Source organism: Scyliorhinus torazame, chromosome 13 (assembly GCF_047496885.1).
Source record: "Scyliorhinus torazame isolate Kashiwa2021f chromosome 13, sScyTor2.1, whole genome shotgun sequence".
Classification (NCBI taxonomy): Eukaryota; Metazoa; Chordata; class Chondrichthyes; order Carcharhiniformes; family Scyliorhinidae; genus Scyliorhinus; species Scyliorhinus torazame.
Genome location: NC_092719.1, coordinates 168,209,463 through 168,227,910, shown reverse-complemented (window position 1 = coordinate 168,227,910; position 18,448 = coordinate 168,209,463). Strand labels below are relative to the sequence as shown.

At 45.0% G+C, this 18,448-nt stretch overlaps 1 protein-coding gene across 2 annotated transcripts in view; it reads right to left on the bottom strand.

Annotated features, from left to right (window-relative positions):
* cfap20dc (CFAP20 domain containing) overlaps positions 1 to 18,448 on the bottom strand; it is a 692,307-nt gene that overhangs the window by 337,810 nt on the left and 336,049 nt on the right. Inside the window, exon 10 of one of the 2 annotated variants that reach the window (XM_072472373.1) lies at positions 113 to 259. The exons of the other annotated variant lie outside the window; for it this stretch is intronic. Coding sequence (XP_072328474.1) covers positions 113 to 259 — 147 coding nt within the window. The remainder of the gene's footprint in view (positions 1 to 112; positions 260 to 18,448) is intronic. 2 annotated transcript variants of the gene reach the window in all.

Below are 18,448 nucleotides of genomic sequence, written 5' to 3'. Positions count from 1 at the left end.
GCATAAGCACCGATGTACATCATTTGTACGAAGTGCCCTTGACTATTTAATTGTGCATTTCTAGGTATAAAATGTAAGAACCACAGCAAGCCTAGAGAATGAATAGAATTACCACTGATCGAGCCATTTCTTTCCGTGTCACTAATCCGTAACCGTAATTTTCTATGATTATTCCTGTCAGATGGTGGTTCCTGTGGGGGATGAGGCTGTTCCATTTGACGTTCTTCTGAGAAAACTTCATTTTCATCTTTAGGTTTAACTTACAAAGAGAAGGGTGAGATAAATAACGTGGTTAATTGTTTTCTACCTGTAGTTCCCTGCTATATGTGAGGTAATTACTACCTATTCACGGCATTGAAATTGAAGAGAAACTAATTGTTGATAGTAAAGTTGCTTTTTTAATTCACAAATTACTCATTACTTTCTCAATTAATGTTTCTCATTTGTTCCTTCCTCCTTTGGCCAATATGCACTATGTTTCTTAAAATCCCGCTACGCCCATCCCCAGAGCCAGAAGTACCTTTTTAATGGTAAAAATGACAGCAAATTACTATGAACTCACTGTTTGTTTATTAAGTTATTCACTTGACACATTTCTTAAGAGAGAAGTATTTCACGGGAGACTGAATCTATGAAGGAAATCTGAACCTATAAAGCAGAGATGGTGAATTCCGCTGTTCGGACTGAATTAGTTTCCAGCTCTTCACTGTATTTGGATAGCTTAAGTTCCCTTGAACACATTTGCATTTACCAGTTTGTATTTAGATGAGGTGAGAATGAGTGCCCTTGACATCAAGGCAATATATGACCAAATGCGGCATCAAGGACCATAGCAAAACTGAAGAGAATGGGAATCATGGAGAACATTTTCTGCATCCCGAGTTAATAGTAATTTGCTATCATTTTTACCATAAAAAGATACTTCTGACTCGGGGGATGGGGATAGAGGGAGTTATATCTGGCACAAAGAAGCTGGTCTAGCTGTTAGAGGTCTATCGCCTCAGTCCAAGGACATCACTGCAGGAATTTCTCAGGGTAGTGTCCTAGTCCCAACCATCTTCAGTTGCTATATCAATGACCTTCCCTCCAACACAAAGTCAAAGGTGGAGATGTTCATCGATAATTGCACAATATTCAGCACTATTTGTGACTCCTCAAATCCTGAGACATTCTGTGTCTGTGTCCATACGTAGCAAGACCTGGACAGCATTCAGGCTGGGGCTGATAAGTGGCAAGTAAAATTGTTACACAAGTGTCTTAACACTAGCTAGAGCAAAATAATTTCCTTGATTGGTACCCCATCCACCACCTTAAGCATTCATTCCCTCCACTACTGATACACAGTGGCAGTAGCGCGTCTTATATACAAGATGCACTGTAGCAACTTGACAAGCCTCCTTCGACAGCACCTTCCAAACATGAAATCTCTAAAACCTAGAAGGCCATGGGCAGCAGATGAATGGGAATCCCATCACCTGCAAGTGCCCCCCTCCCCCCACGCCACACTTTAATCCTTACTTGGATTTATATTGCCTTCATTATCATGGGGTCAAAATCTGCAATCTACTTCCCTAATAACACTGCTGATGTGCCTACACCACATGGATGACAGAGGTTTGACAAGGTGGCTCACCACCACCTTCTCAAGGGCAATTTGGGATGGCCAACAAATGCTGGTCTAGCTATTAACGCTAACACCTTTTGAAACAATAAATTAAAAATAAACTCCATGAAATGAAATACATATTCCAAGCAATAAGGCACGGGCAGGATATTTTCTCAATACAAAAATTGTAAAAATATCTTATGCCACATCTGATCCAAATGAAGTCCTGTTGTGCTAAGGCCAGATTCAGTAGGAAGATTAATATTTAAAGTGAAACTTGCTGGAACAGTGGTACTGAACAAAATTAAGGGTATATTCAAAGATTTGTAATATTTACCCTCAATCCAGATCAGAAAATTCAAAGCAGGTAGGGACCACGTGCATCATTTTCATCACTCCATCACTGGCGGCCATGTCTTCAGTTGTCTAAGTTCTCAGCTGTGCAATTCTTTCCCTAAAACCCTCCCTCTCGTTCTTTCCTCCTTTGAGATAATCTATCTCCAGAGTATTTGGAATGAGAAATCATGCACACATTATAGTGCAAAGTGGCAAAGTAACTACAGCGTGAAGGGCCCAAAATTCTATAACTTTTTATGATGATCTGTAGTGAAAGGAAAATGTTTCTAGAACAATTCAAATGGGTGAAATTGTTGGACTTCAAGTGGGTAGAAACATTTGTTTTCCCTTTGTTTACATTCCATTACCATCAGGATAATAGCTTTGATGGACCCTACTTTCGGTGCCAAACTTGAACGGTAAGCAAATGGCTGGGCTCTATTTATGAGAATTGCTGGCAAGACTAATCTTTCAGCGCGTAGAGCTGTCGGAATCCCAACACATATATTGACCACGGAAAGTAGACTTGCGGCATATAGTAGTGGAGAACTATTGGCAGATTTCTCAACGAGCAAATTGAAGAAAGGGAATTGTTAGATGGCTCCATTTCAAAGTGAATCCATTAACAGGATGCTGCAATCAAGCCAAAAAGATGCTTTGCCTACCACACAAATGAGTAATGTTTTATTATCTGGTGCTATGCCAGGCATTGGACCCTATGTCCCAATGAAAGACGGATCGTATCAAACAGCATGTCCTTTCAACTGTTCACAATAGTCACCATACTCAACCAGCCTGTGCACGCAAAACTCAGAACACAAGCCTGAATTTTTAGTCTGTTGGACGAGCGCGATTGGTGGGATTGGAAGTGGATGTGAAATCTGCTCCCAGCGTCAATTTTACACTGGGGCAATTAACTACCAGCCAGCATGAAAAGTGCTGCCGACTGGCGTGGGAGGAGGGTAGACAGGGGATTTAAATGTTGCTCCCTGAAGACTGGAAGTCTACACTCAGGTGCCTCATGGTGCTGCTTAAAAGTCAAGTTTTTGGACACATCACTTCAGTTGTAGTGTTGCCACTGACTCCAAAATATCATCAGTACCCAGAGCCTATGCCAAGTGGGACAGAAATGCCCGGAGCCAGGCTGTCACCCTTTTGGAACGAATGCCCAAGGGTATTGCTGGCGGCAGTTGCTGATGCCACTTCTTGCGGCTGAGGCCACCTAATATGATGAAGGAGGCCTGGACGGAGGTGGCAGGCATGGTCAGCAGCATGGCATTGTTCCCAGGCCTGGATCCAGTGTAGGAAAAGTTTCAATTACCTTATGCATTCTGCCACAGTGCTTATTCCAAATGGAACTTTGGTTAGATGTCTCTGTGGGTGGCAGCACTTCTTGGTGCTCATGGATCTGAATTATAGTGTGTGATGTGGCACATAATCCTGTGACGTGATAGACCATGGCTGGCATGTATGTCTGGGTGAGGTGTGACTGTATCTTTGGCAGGGGAGGCACGTAGAGGGGGCTAACAAAAGCACTTCTGCCCTTACAGAAGAGGAGTCACAATACGCAAGAGCGAGGATGAATTTGTGGTGGTACTCCAAACCTCCTCCTCCTAACTCAGGCCGAGGAGCTGTTCTGTGAACAGTTATGAACCCCACTGAAGTTCAATGCGAGAGCATGCAAAATCCCAGAACACCTGGTCTAACAATTTAGTTTTGCGATTTGCAAAAAATATGAGAAAAATGATGAAACCCGGCGAGGAAAGGTGTTGTAAGTTATTCAAATAAAATGTTTATTAAACTTTGAAACACACAAGAAAGGCAACAATAAAGAACAACATTTACAATTAACTACAACAATGGTTCCCCAGACACTATGCTTAAATTATCCCCAATCCAAATCAATCTACTTTGCTAAATTCCAAGAATACACCTTTCCCACAACCGCATCTCATAGGTTTTAACACTATGAGCCAAGTTCAGCAAATAATTACCAAGTAGGACCTTTAGCTTCCTTATGGAATGGTTCTTCTAGTTTATGGTAGAATTATGGGATCTCACATAGATTCTGCTGCTTTATTTTTGCACACAGACTGATTCTTCTGAGAAATCTCTGCTTTGCAACTGGGCATGGCTATGATCTACGTTCCCCGACTGCTAGTCTCCACTTTGCTTTACAAAGTATCTGGTTCACCCTGCATCTGCATCTCACAAGTCCTCAGTGCAGCTAAATCCCCATCAGTTTCTTTTTTATCCAATTCTTTACTTTTCATTTCATTCCAACTTCTGAACAGAACATGGAATCAGGTTCACTATGGTCGCAGAGAGGACAGGGAAGAGATTGGTGGAGGGTATGGGAGATGTAGGGATGCAGTTGTAAGATTGACATGTGATATCCACGTTATCCCCATTACTCATCCATTCAGAAGACTGTTAAGTCTGTTATCAACCAAACTGCATGCACACTGACTTTGTTATGCTGTTCCACACTGACTTTTTCCCTCCTCCCTCAGAAGGAACACATCACAACCCCATAAGAGGACTCTCCCTTAACCTCCCAAGGTGAGCAGCAGCCAGATGCACTTGCGACAGCCGCCTTGGGAGACGCCTGGGGAAGCAACCAGTCAGCTGCTGGGAACTGGCCCACGCGCTAAGCTCGAACAAATAGTGACATCACAGCAAAGTAGTAATTTGATTGGTTGGTGAAGATGCTAAGCATTTAGGAGTACCTAGTAAGTGTTTAAGGTTTATTGTATTGGAAAGGCTTCAAATAGTGTAGGAACTGTACTTTTGTCAGTTGTTTGCCCAGTGAGTGCCTAATGTGAGTGACAGTGTGTTAATAGTCAGCTTAGGCAACGTGAGTTAAGGAGATCTATAATAAAAAAGAACTAAAACTTTAAAATTAATATAAAATAATTAAAATAAACATCGAAAACATATTCCTGTGTAGTTAAGAAACATCTAACTTTTAGTTGTCAGTGGTACCAGCATTTAATAAGCACACTAAATTGTAGCATACATGGAAATTACACTAAGTTAATCAAGAAAGTAATTAAATTAAATTAACTAAATAACATAAGTAACAATGGCAGGGCAGGTGTTATGTTGCAGCTATGGAATGTGGGAGCTTTTGGACACCAAGGCAATCCAGGTCAAACACACCTGTTGAAAGTGTAAGTAGCAAGAGGACTACCGAATCAGGATTATTGATATGGAAGCTAGACTGCAGATATTGTAACATAAGGGAGGGGGAGAAATACCTAGACACTTTGTTCCACAAGACGGTCACACCATCATTTGTTTTGGTCAGCGGTCTGGGGCAGGAGGATGTGACTATAAGTAGGGAAGGTAAAGGGACCCAAGCAGACAGTAGGTGCCTCAGACTTTGCAATTGTCAAACAGGTTGAGGTGCTCACAACCTGTGCGGATGAAAGCAACGTCTGAAGGATGGTTCCATGGTACTGGAAGTTATTCAAGCAGGGGAGCAAACTGAAATGTAGTCATAGTATGGGAAAGTATAATGAGAGGGATTGACACTGTACGCTGCAACAAAAAGTGAGTCTAGATGGCTGTTTTGCCTGCATAGTGCCAGGGTTTGGGACATTGCTCAGGGCTGGAAAAGAATTTGCAGGGGGAAGTAGAGGATCCAGTTTTCATGGTACATGTCGGAACCAATAATATAGGTAAGGCAAGGAAAGAGGTTCTGCATAGTTAGTATGAAGAGCTAGGCACTAAATTAAGAAGCAGAGCTTCAAACATGAACCACGCGTAAATTGGCATAGGGCAAATAAAATTAGGTTCAAAGATTGTTGTGGGAGAAGTGGGTTCCAATTCATGGGGCACTGGCATCAGTACGAGGGAAAGGGGGGCTGTACCATTGGGATGGTCTACACTTGAACTGTGTCGGGACCAGTGGTCTCATGAGCTGTATAATTAGGGAAACAGAGTGGGTTTTAAACTAAAAAAAGCTGTGAGGGTTCAAGCTTGGGTAGGTGTGGCAAATCAAGGGTAGAGTCAAGGCAGGAGAGAAAAATAATAATATGAAAAATGAGGGTGAGAGAATGGCAAGAAGGGACAGAGAGAATAAAAAAACTAAGAATACACCAAGAGTCAATATTAGATGTTACAAAGATAACAAAAAGACAAAATTAATGGCTCTTTATCTGAATGCATGTATCATCATAGCAAAGTAAATTAATTGATAGTGCACAGTGAAGTAAATAAATATGATCTGATTGTCACGGAAACGTGGCTAAGGATGACAAGGATTGGGTCCTGAATATTATGGGGTATAAGGTATTCAAGAAGAATAGGAAGCCAGGTAAAGGTGAAGAGGTAGCCATGTTAATCAAGGATGGCATTGGTGCAGTAGAGATAACCTCGATTCAGATCAGGATGTAGAATCGGTTTGGGTGAAGATGAGGAAGAGGAGAGGAAAGAAGTCACTAGTGGGAGCAATCTACAGGTCCCCTAACTGTAATCATAATGTAGGACAAAGTATGTAAGAAGAAATATCGGGGGCATGTGATAAAGGGACGGCAATAATCATGGGTGATTTAAATCAACATGTAAACTAGGAAAATCAGATTGACAATAGTAGCCTGGAAGAGGAGTTCATAGTTGGCTTTCAGGATAGTTTCTTAGAGCAGCACGTTCTAGAACCAACCAGAGAGCAGGTTATATTACACTTGGTATTGTGACAGTATTAATTAATGATTTCAGAGTGAAGGCATCCCCAGGTAGCTGCGACCACAGTATAAGACCATAAGACATAGGAGCGGAAGTAAGGCCATTCGGCCCATCGAGTCCACTCCACCATTCAATCATGGTTGATTTCAACTCCAATATTATCGAATTTTACATCCAGTTTCAAAGGGAGAAGAGTGAGTCAGAGAGTAATAGTGCAAACTTAAATAAGGTCATAGAATCTACCTTCTTAGTATAGAACAAGTTTAAAGGAATAAATGATCCAAGATTTAAAATGGCTTCTTAAAATGGTTTGTTCAAGCATGACAGTAAAAAAACTGCTGCATCCCAAGAGAAACATCAAGATAATGAAGCCAGGCAGACCAAGGGCACATTTTGCTAATTTAAAGTTTCTGGCCTATATTCCCAGAAACTGTTTTCATGATAACGGATAAAGCTCATGAGAAAGACGTATTTCAATCATCCCATATTAAAACTTGATGGACAGACATCTCAATCGAATTGAATGAACTGTAATAACTTTAACCCAATCACAGCCAGAAAGGTGAAATACATTGGTGATAACCATAACCTTAAAAAGTACTGCCGGTTTTGAACAATTCATTCCGGAATCATCTGACTTAATTTCTGAAGCTACTTTCTGCACTTTCGCTTTGAACCGCCATTTTGTTTATTTCAACTTTTCTGTATCGTGTATTCAATTAGGAGAAAATATCAAGAGCTGTAATTTGTATTGAATTCAACTCAGTACTCTGTATTTTCTTGGACAAAACAAACTTTAAAAAACTCTGTATTTGCAAGAAAACTGACTTGATCAAGAGACATCTGAAACTAATTGAATAAAAGAACATTTTCTTCACGCATGAAGCTCAGTTTCAAGATCTGTCGAGTAATATATAAAGTGCGGTGACACATAAGATATATTAACCAAAGTACAGACCTGTCATAAGGGCAACTATGTGGGCTCAGATAGCTGAAGTGGAATGGGATATCAGGCTAGAGGACAAATCAATAGAGAAGCATTGGCAGACATTTCAGAAGATATTTCAGCAAATGTATACATGCTGACAGATGGACAGTTTTACCCAGAAGCCTTCATATACAGAATGAGCAACACTAGCCTTAACTAGAACTAGCTGCTACCTCAAGCATACCATCCACCGGGTATCATTGGGCCCCTTTCCTTTATTGGCAGTAGAGATAAGCGTAATTGCCTTATTCACTAGCAAAGGAATTTTTGGGATGATTAAGGATGGTACAGCCTGGCACTATTGCCATTATCAAGAGTGAATTTTAAGGGTCAACCAAAAGGAACAGTTTTGATGAAGAAAGCTGCACCTATAGCTGCTAAAAATGATGTGACCTTGTTTTAGAACAGTATAAACTGTGAGGACACCCTTCAGAAAATCAGAGGTACTGTAGAAGAGGTTCCAATGTATTTTGGACCCTCCAATATTTTTACAATCGTCAGGGGACTGGATATCTTAAAGCAGAAAGCTTATGCTGTCCAGTTTCTCGGAAAATTGAATCACTCAGGGATTTAAGGTAAAACATTACTTTGAACATTTGATAGATATTCATAACTAATTTTAGTTGGAGCATTGTGTTTAAAAGTATTTTTTACTGAATTATCTATTAGAACTAAGGCTATGTTATATATATTTTATAGTCATTAATGTTGCAATGCACTTATCCCCTTTAAAGTGTACTGCATGTTAAATGGTTATTTAATAAAGTTGTAAATAAGTTAGCAAAATATAAAATCTCTTGTAGTTTTTTTTAAGCGGTTTTAAGAACCCAGCTCTCATATTTCCGAAAGTGGGAAGATACAATGGACCCTCATAAGGTCTGGGTACTTATAGCCTGGCCAACAAATTATTTAACAGGCTACCGGGAAAAACGTTGATAGTCTTGTTCCTTGTGGGGAGAAGTAACTCACTTTCTCAGACCCAAAATAAGTGTCTGTGTGAACTTAAGTGAGGGTGATTGTGGAGGGATCTAGCCACTTTGGGGCTAGTGTTTATAAATTTCACCTCAGATGTTCTTTTCAACTGCTAACAGATACCTATACTTATATATTTTTTGTCGCAAATGTGTATTTTGCCTCAAAATTTTAGGAGGAGTGTTTACTGACAGTGGTACTGAGTCAGATTTAAGTTTCTGGAGGCGACAGACTCTTGATCAAGATCTGTGAAACTTAGGTCACCAGCTCCCTGTGCTTCACAGCGGGAGCTGGAAATTTCTTTAAAGTTCACTTTAAACCCTAGCTGCAGTTAGGTCCTGATATGATGGCTCAGCCTGAAGGAATAGGCTTAGTTTTTGCACTGGGTGATTGCTCAACACATTTTGTGAGGGCTAATAATGCTATTCCCAAATCAAGTGGTCATTTTTGAAATTGAAGATTTTGAACCGGGGTCAGTGAGGGACCGTGACACTGTAGTTATTGATCTCCAGGAGGAAGGAATCCAGCAGATTGTTTGGGACATTCATGATGATACCCCTGATCAATGTAATTCCTTAATGATTAAGTGCACGCCAACACAATTAACTGTCTTAATGGTGTTCATCAGGGTTTGGGTATTCATGGTTGAAATACTGGCCCCGGTGTCCAATACACCAATGGTGGTCATGGATTTCAAATTAAGTGACTGCCTTCTGATGAAGTACATAATAAAAATCTCAGGTAAGTTCATAGACAGTTATTGTATCAATATACCTTATGCCGGACAGCCATGGCTAAGCTGTTCACTAATTTTGCAGCTCTGGCAGCTGCTATGTCTCACTGTCAGCCTGCAGCTCAGGTTTTACCCTCAGGCAGCGTGAACATTAACTCTATCTACGCCATGTGTGGTCGACCTGGTCATGCAGACTGTGATAAAGCTAGCTGGACTTTACACCAGTCTTGAAAGCTCAGAAACTTGCTGTGGCGAATGGAGCCCCAAATACTGTAGACAGCTGCTTCAGATTATGCTGTTTGTCGATCTTGTTCCCCCACAAAGCCAGTATAATAACTGGATTTAAATCTATGCCCATGGCCTGCAGGCAGTTCAGATTGGGAATGTTATGGATACAGCGGGCAAGGCAGTAAAAGACCCATTTATTTTCCCCCAGAAATTCTTTGAAATGACAGCAATTGTGCTGTGATGTATTGAAAGCCATCGATTTGGAACAGAGAGACTTGCAGGTTCCACCCAATGTTCATATCCAGGCTTCACCCAAGGTAGCAGTTGTTGTTCTTTCTGATGAGAATCACATAGTTCCTCTTCAGTTTCATTCTAATAATTTCTCCAATGTCGAAGCGTGATATAGTAAAAAAGGAAGAGCCATGACTCTGATAGTATAGGCACAACCCCTTCAAGAGGCACACTCCATTACCATTTTTACAGAAATCACCAATTTGCGATCGGTTTTGTGAATGGCATCTAACGAGAAAAGAGCCACTCAAATCAGACATGATGAATGAGCTTCATTCCTGAATGATCGAACACCCATTTTAAACATTTTATCCTCAGACATGGACTTTGAACACTTTCTTGTGATGGAAGATGATGATATGGAGGCAGGAATTGAACAAATACCTTTGAGACTACTCACAGAATACTATCAGGTTATTTACTACGATGGGTCATTGATGATGGCTGAACAAGGAACACCTCAACAGACATCGCTGGGATGGGGATAACGATAGGCATCTTCTGGGATTCTTCTTCCTTTTATCCAGAAGAACTACTATCCATACCCCTTGTTCAGTGAACTGCACAGTACACTGAAGCGGCAATGTTACAGTATGCTTTAGAAAAGGCAGACCTATTTGATCTATTTTAATTTGCACTGATAGTGACTACTGCAAATAAGGCTACAACCAGAACTTGGTGTTCTGGGAACGGACAGGAAACCTAAAAACGTAAGTCACTATGGGAAGACATTCTCCAATTGCGCACTGCAAATTCAATTGTCAGGTTAATCATGTAACCAGGCATTCTACTGGTTCAGTTCACTCGAAAGGCAACAGTCTCACAGGCTGACAGGTGAAAAGTATGATCTGCATGCCAACTCCTCGGGAGGTGGCTGACACGGTTAGTGTTATGACAATGGCAGAAAAGGCAGCTAATCAGAGTGAGGAACTGATTCAGCTATTCGACCCAACAAAAGAGTATCCAAAAGGATATCCATCAAAGTGCTTTTACTCGGAGACTCTTACTGGTATTATAATGGTTAAGTTGCCCAAGGGAATCTGAGACGTATCCAACCCCCATCCAAGTCATAAATGAGAACAACTTGTAAAAGAAGCACACGAGGACATACGTCAAGTGCATTGCAATGCCTGTACAATGTTTTGCTAATTGAGACTCCTTTATATTGCTGGCCAATCATATGGTGAATTGTGAGCCATGTAATATACCAAAGAAAATTTCCATTAAACTGCCACCACTGGCTCTTGTGAAGCCTATTACATCAATAAAAAAAATCATTTTGTGGATTTTATTGAACCACCTTCCCCTTCATCCAGGTATAGACATTCTCATTTGTGTAGATGGTTGCACTTCTGCTGACTGGTCCCCATTAAATCAGTTTCGGAAACCACACTTGTCAATGCTATTACTGACATCATTACAGTAGCTGGTACACTCAGGATCCTCCACTCCAATCACGATGGAGCCTTTATTCCAGGGTCATCCAGGTCTTTTGTGAGCAAAGGCGATTGGGTTAGAGCAGTGTTTTTCAAACGTTTTTATCCTGGATCCATTTTTACCAACCGGTTTTCCTTTGGAACCTACGCTGGCCGACCCACGCTTGCCAACCTTCGTGACCCATGCCGCTCAAACTTCGCAACCCACCATTTTCACTCACCTTTAATGTGACAGATAAGCCTGCTTGGTCCTCACGATCACACTTGCTTTGTTATTCAATGTAACATTTCTTTTTTTTAAATTATTTTTATTCAGATTTTTATCAAAACATAATTTTTGCATAACCATTAACACCATTTAACATAACAAGGTAATCGTTAACATTATATACAGAAAAAAGAACAAGAATATGTAACATATCCCCCCCCCCCCCCCCCCCCCCCCCCCGAGTTGCTGCTGTTGCTGACATTTAGTGCTCTCCTAGAAAGTCGAGGAACGGCTGCCAGCGAGAGCGAGAGACAGCGAGAGCGAGAGACAGCGAGAGAGGAGGGAGCGAGAGAGGAGGGAGCGAGAGAGGAGGGTGCGAGAGAGGAAGGAGCGAGAGGGGAGGGAGCGAGAGGGAAGGGAGCGAGAGAGAAGGGAGCAAGAGAGGAGGGAGCGAGAGAGGAGGGAGCGAGAGTGGGGGGAGCGAGAGAGCCAGAGAGGAGGGAGCGAGAGAGGAGAGAGCGAGAGAGCGCGAGAGCGAGAGACAGCGACAGAGGAGGGTGCGTGAGAGGAGGGAGCGAGAGAGGAGGGAGCAAGAGAGGAGGGAGCGAGAGAGGAGGGAGCGAGAGAGGAGGGAGCGAGAGAGCGAGAGAGGAGGGAGCGAGAGAGGAGGGAGCAAGAGAGGGAGAGAGGAGGGAGCGAGAGAGGAGGGAGCGAGAGAGGAGGGAGCGAGAGAGGGCGAGAGCGAGAGACAGCAAGAGAGGAGGGTGCGTGAGAGGAGGGAGCGAGAGAGGAGGGAGCAAGAGAGGAGGGAGCGAGAGAGGAGGGAGCAAGAGAGGAGGGAGCGAGAGAGCGAGAGAGGAGGGAGCATGAGAGGGAGAGAGGGGGGAGCGAGAGAGGAGGGAGTGAGAGAGGAGGGAGCGAGAGAGGAGGGAGCGAGAGAGGAGGCAGCGCCAGCCCCCCCCTCACCCCGACTGCGCTCCAGATACAGTCTCTTTACTCGTGGGGTCTTATTTGCCCATATAAATCCCAAGATGATCTTGTTCACCCGCTTAAAGAAGGAGTTTGGGATGAAGATGGGAAGGCACTGGAAGACGAACAGAAATCTGGGGAGGACCGTCATCTTAACGGCTGCACCCTCCACCCTAGAGAAAGCGGGAGCATGTCCCACCTTTTAAAATCCCCCTCCATCTGCTCTACCAGCCGGGACAAGTTAAGCTTGTGGAGGGTATCCCAGTTTCGAGCCACCTGTATACCTAGGTACTGAAAGCTCTTCTCCACCATCTTAAGTGAAAGCTCTCCCAGTCTCTTCTCCTGCCCTTTAGCTTGGATCACGAACATCTCGCTTTTCTTATCGTTTAATTTGTACCCCGAAAAATTGCCGAAGTCCCTCATAACCTCCCCATGACCTCCCCCATCCCCTCTAGTGGGTCCGAAATGTACAGGAGCAGATCATCCGCATAGAGCGAGACCCGATGCTCCTCCCCCCCGAACCAACCCCTGCCAGGTCTTTGAAGCCCGCAGCGGTATGGCCAACGGCTCTATTCCAAGAGCGAATAATAACGGGGAGAGGGGCAGCCCTGCCTCGTCCCTCGATGGAGCCTAAAGTATTCCGACCTCACCCTGTTCGTGCATACACTTGCTACGGGGGCCTGATAAAGTAGCTGGACCCACGCTATGAATCCCTCACCGAATCCAAACCTTCTTAGCGTTTCCCACAGGTACTCCCATTCCACCCGGTCAAAGGCTTTCTCTGCATCCATCACAGCCACTACTTCTGCCTCCCCTATCTCTGAGGGCATCATAATAATATTTAGGAGCCTCCGTACATTGGAGTTCAATTGCCTGCCCTTAACGAAGCCTGTCTGACCCTCCCCTATTACCCCTGGGACACAGTCCTTAATTCTAGCGGCCAAAATCTTTGCCAGCAATTTGGCGTCCACGTTCAAGAGCGATATTGGCCTACAGGACCCACATTGCAGCGAATCTTTCTCCCATTCGAGGATGAGTGAAATCAAAGCCTGTGACATTGTTGGGGGGAGGGTCCCTCTCTCTTTAGCCTCATTGAAGGCCCTTAGCAGGAGGGAACTCAACAGTTCCGAAAATTTCTTGTAGAATTCTACAAGATAGCCGTCTGGCCCCGGGGCCTTGCCCGACTGCATGCTCCCTAGACCCTTAACAATCTCCTCCAACTCTATCCGGGCCCCCAGTCCTTCCACCTTTGGAAACCTCAATTGGCCCATGAATTGCTTTATCCCTACCCCTCCCACCGGAGGTTCTGACTCATACAATTTACCATAAAGACTTTGTTCACCCCCTCTGGGTCCATGACCATGTTACCATCCTTATCCCGAACTTCCCCAATTTCCCTGGCCGCCTCCCTTCTACGAAGTTGGTACGCCAGCATTCTACTCGCTTTCTCCCCATATTCATAGACAGCCCCTTTTACCTTCCTCAGCTGCGCTACCGCTTTCCCTGTGGTCAACAGATCAAATTCCTCCTGCAGTCTCCGGCGCTCCTTCAGTAGCCCCGTCTCGTGGGTCTCTGTGTAACTCCTGTCTACTCTGAGTATCTCAACTAACCTCTCTCTTTCTTCTCCCTATGGGATCTGATAGAAATTAACTCCCCTCTGATAACTGCCCTCAGAGCCTCCCAAACCGTAGTCGCCGTTACCTCTCCGGTATCATTAGTTTCCAAGTAATTTTGAATGTTCCTCTTTATCCGCCCACAAACCTCGTCATCCGCTAGCAGTCCCACATCTAGCCTCCACAATGGCCGTTGTCCTCTCTCTTCACCAAGTCGCAAATCCACCCAGTGCGGAGCATGATCAGAGACTACAATGGCCGAGTATTCCGTCCCCATCACCCTTGGGATTAACACCCTGCTCACAACAAAGAAATCTATATGGGAATAAACTTTGTGGACGTGGGAGAAAAATGAGAACTCCTTCGCCCTCGGCCAAGCGAACCTCCATGGGTCTACGCCCCCCAACTGTTCCATGAAGCCCCTCAGTTCCTTAGCCGCCGCTGGTCGCTTTCCCGACCTGGACTTTGACCGGTCCAATACAGGGTCAATGACCCCCCATGATCAAATTGTGTGAGTCTAAGTCCGGAATTTTACCCAGCATGCGTCTCATGAATTCCATGTCATCCCAGTTCGGGGCGTAGACGTTCACTAGCACCACCCGGGTCCCCTGCAGCTTTCCACTCACCATTATGTCTCTGCCCACTTTATCAGCCACAATACTCCCTGCCTCGAATGCCACCCGTTTACTGACCAGAATTGCTACCCCTCTGGTCGATGAATCCAGCCCTGAATGGAACACCTGGCCCACCCACCCCTTTCTCAATCTTGTTTGATCTGCGAGTTTTAGGTGCGTCTCCTGTAGCATGGCTACATCTGCCTTTAACCCTTTTAGGTGCGAGAACACGCGAGCCCTCTTGACCGGTCCATTCATATCTCTCACATTCCACGTGATCTGCGTGGACGGGGGGGTTAACCCCCCCCCCCCCTCCCCTGCTGACTAGCCACCCCCCTTTTTCTTTTTTCGGCCAGCCACGAGCCCGCGTCCCCCGCTTACTCGAGCCCTCCCCTCGGAGCCCCCCCCCTGGACTCTCCATCTTTTCTGTCAGCCAAGCAGCAGCCCCCCCCCCCCCCCCCCCCCCCCCCCACACAGCTCCTCGATCCCAATCTCCCAAGTCAAGCACCCGCTTAACACTAACTCTCCCCCCATTACGCTTCCATGAGTCAGGTGACCCATGCTGACCCCGGCCGCCCCCACCTGTCTCTGATCCTCCTGTTGCCTCGTTATTCGGGCCCCATCCTTCCTATGAAAAGCCCAACTTAACTGCCTTAACAGCCCCCAAAGAACATTTTCCAATCCCCCCCCCAGCGAAACGAACAACAAACCCCGGGCGCTAACCCGGCCCCACAAAAGAAACTGCTCCAGCTGCCTGAAGAGCAGCCCTAAGTATCGGGCCCCTCTCCTCCCTCTGTGGACGAACTCCACAAAAGCCGAGAACATGGCCAGAGAAACAGGGAACAAAAAAGGGAACAACATAACATAGCTCCCTCCGGCTATCAAACAATTAACATCCCCACCAGAGTGTTTCGTCCCAGTGTGGCTGTCCTTTAGCTCGAGTCCAACTTTTCCTGCTTGATAAATGTCCACACCTCGTCCGGTGTATCAAAGTATTGGTGGGGATCTTGATACTTGACCCAAAGCCTCGTCAGATGCAGCAGTCCGAACTTCACCCCTTTGTTGTGGAGGGCCGTCTTAGCACGGTTGAATCCAGCACGCCTCTTGGCTAGTTCTGCTCCCAGGTCCTGGTAAATGCAAATTATGTTGTTCTCCCAGCTGCTGCTCCGCTCCTTTTTAGCCCATCGCAGGACACGTTCCTTGTATGAGAAGCGGTGAAACCGTACCACCATAGCCCTCGGCGGTTCGTTAGTTTTGGGCTTCCTTGCAAGGACTCTGTGCGCCGCATCCAGTTCCAGAGGTCGAGGAAATGCTCCTGTCCCCATCAGGGTCCCCAGCAACATGGTCACGAATGCACTCGCGTCCGACCCCTCCGCACCCTCAGGCAGGCCCAGAATTTGCAGGTTTTGCCTCCTGGACCTATTTTCAAGGTCTTCCAACCTCTCCTGCCATCTCTTATGCAGGGCGTCATGTGCTTCCACCCTGACGGCCAGACCAAGTGTCTCGTCTTCATTATCCAAGACCTTTTTCTCGATCTCCTTGATCGCCTTCTCCTGCATTTTCTGGGTCTCAACCATCTTCTCCATTGAGGCCTTCATCGAGGCCATCATCTCCTTTTTCAGGTCAGCAAAACAACTTCTAAGGAACTCCTGCTGTTCCCGCGACCACTGGGCCCACGCTGCCTGATCCGAGCCGGCCGCCATTTTATGTTCCCGCACCCGTTCCAGCCGCTTCTCGGTGCTCATTTGTTTCGCCGTCCTGCTCCTGGTCCCCTCCATAAACTGATGCGGTGAACTTTCTAGCATTGTTTGCCTGCCGAGTTCCGTCAAGGAGGAGACGCTAAAGCTCCTTAAAAAGGCCCGTTAGTCCGTTTGCGGCGGGAGCTGCCGATTACGCGACCTACCCGCGCATGGCCGCCACCGGAAATCCAATGTTACATTTCTGATAATGACTTCAGCTGATGATTTAAGATCTGCAAATAAAGAGGTTTGTCCTCAAACTCACCATGTTTAGTCTTGAAATGTCTCTGAAGTTTTGAGGGTTTTAAACTTTCATTTGCCAATGCTCCCTGCATATAACACATATGAGCTTTGCATCCTGATTTGCAGTGGCAAAATTAATAACCCATACCTCAAGAAATCATCTTTATTATGCTTTGTTCCTGTTTCAGGGTTGTTCACCGGAGGCCCTGGAATTCACACCAGCATTGCTGGCTGCTGCAAAATGGAGGAATCTCTCTCGTGCCCAGCACACGTGACGCCAGCTTGACCTGCTCTCTGCCGCCGCTCCAGGCAGGAAGACTCCAGCGATTTTTAAAAAATCTGCTCCTGGGTAATTGCGCGGACGTCAGGAAAAGGCGTGCTGCCCCGCTGGGTTCCGGGCCTGTGCCCTGCTGAGAGAGCACACATGCGTGGAACGGCCGACATTCTGAAAGCTCGCCGTGGCCAGCATTTTATTAAAAAGTCGGTTGGCCCAATCCCACGCCCCATCCCCGTAATCCCACCCAATCTTTGGCACCAAGGGTCAGTTTAGCATGGCCAATCCACCTAACCTGCACATCTTTGGACTGTGGGAAAAACCAGAGCACCGGGAAGGAAACCCACGTAGACACGAGGAGACATGTGCAAACTCCACATAGACAGTCACCCAAGGTCGGAATTGAATCCGGGTCCCTGGCGCTGTGAGGCAGCAGTGCTAACCACTGTGCCACCATGCTGCTCTTAACATAACATTGGAGACGGCATTGATGGAGCATTCATGACTGCGTCAGCAGCCGTTCCCTCTCTCTGCAACTCACCAAGACGACTCAAAGGTTAGTTTCCCAATGAACCAAAGTCGAAGTTGCTAGCAGTCATCACAAGACAGCAGACGCTTCACGGGATGTGCAATACATCAAAGTCTTTCAATGTTTTTGTGTAAGAAAAGGTTTGAGTTACTGTTTTGTTTCAGCCTTCATTATCTTTCTTGTTATATTGATTACTATTTTGAGGACTACTGTTAAATATGGTGCTTATACCCAGGCTTATCTTATGAAAGATTTGTTCCAGACATTTCCACCAACTACAGCAGTATACGTTCCACCGTGGCTTCTATGTTTATTTCTCATCCAGTACGTTGTTCTCCTGAAATTTCTAATTCTCTATGATGTCTAAGGGATCATTTCTTTTTGATATTATCCCTATCTGTCAGCCTCAACCACTTGTGCTATCATATTGCTCCATTTTATCAGTCTACACAAGTTGAATTCAACACTACTATTTTGGCTAAGACTCTTGAAATTAAGTTGGTTCACAAAGAGAATGAACTGGTTACACAACTTAATGCTACTATGCGTGGCCTTAAAGAGGAGAATCCAGCATTTCAGATGTCAGTGGTGACACAGGTGAAAAGACACACAATAAGCAATGGGACACTGCTATTTTATTCACTGGGGTAACAAAAGATTTATCCTAACACAGATGGTGTTGATAAACATCCCACATTAGATTTTACATCCGCTCCTTCACATCTATCTCAAGCTGCTCAGACATTTTCCCATAAAGGCATGATGTTGAATCATTGCGGGTCACCACAAGTGTCTTTGGTTCCACCTCCTCTATTCGTCGATACATTCCTCCGTATTATTCAATCTGCCTTTGGAACAACAATACGCCTACGGTTTTGCTTCCTTCAGATGGTGGCTTCCCTTATAATTCAACGATTCTAACTCTTTTAAGAATACATGGAGTTATGATGGGATGGATGAAGTAGATTGTGTGCTCACTG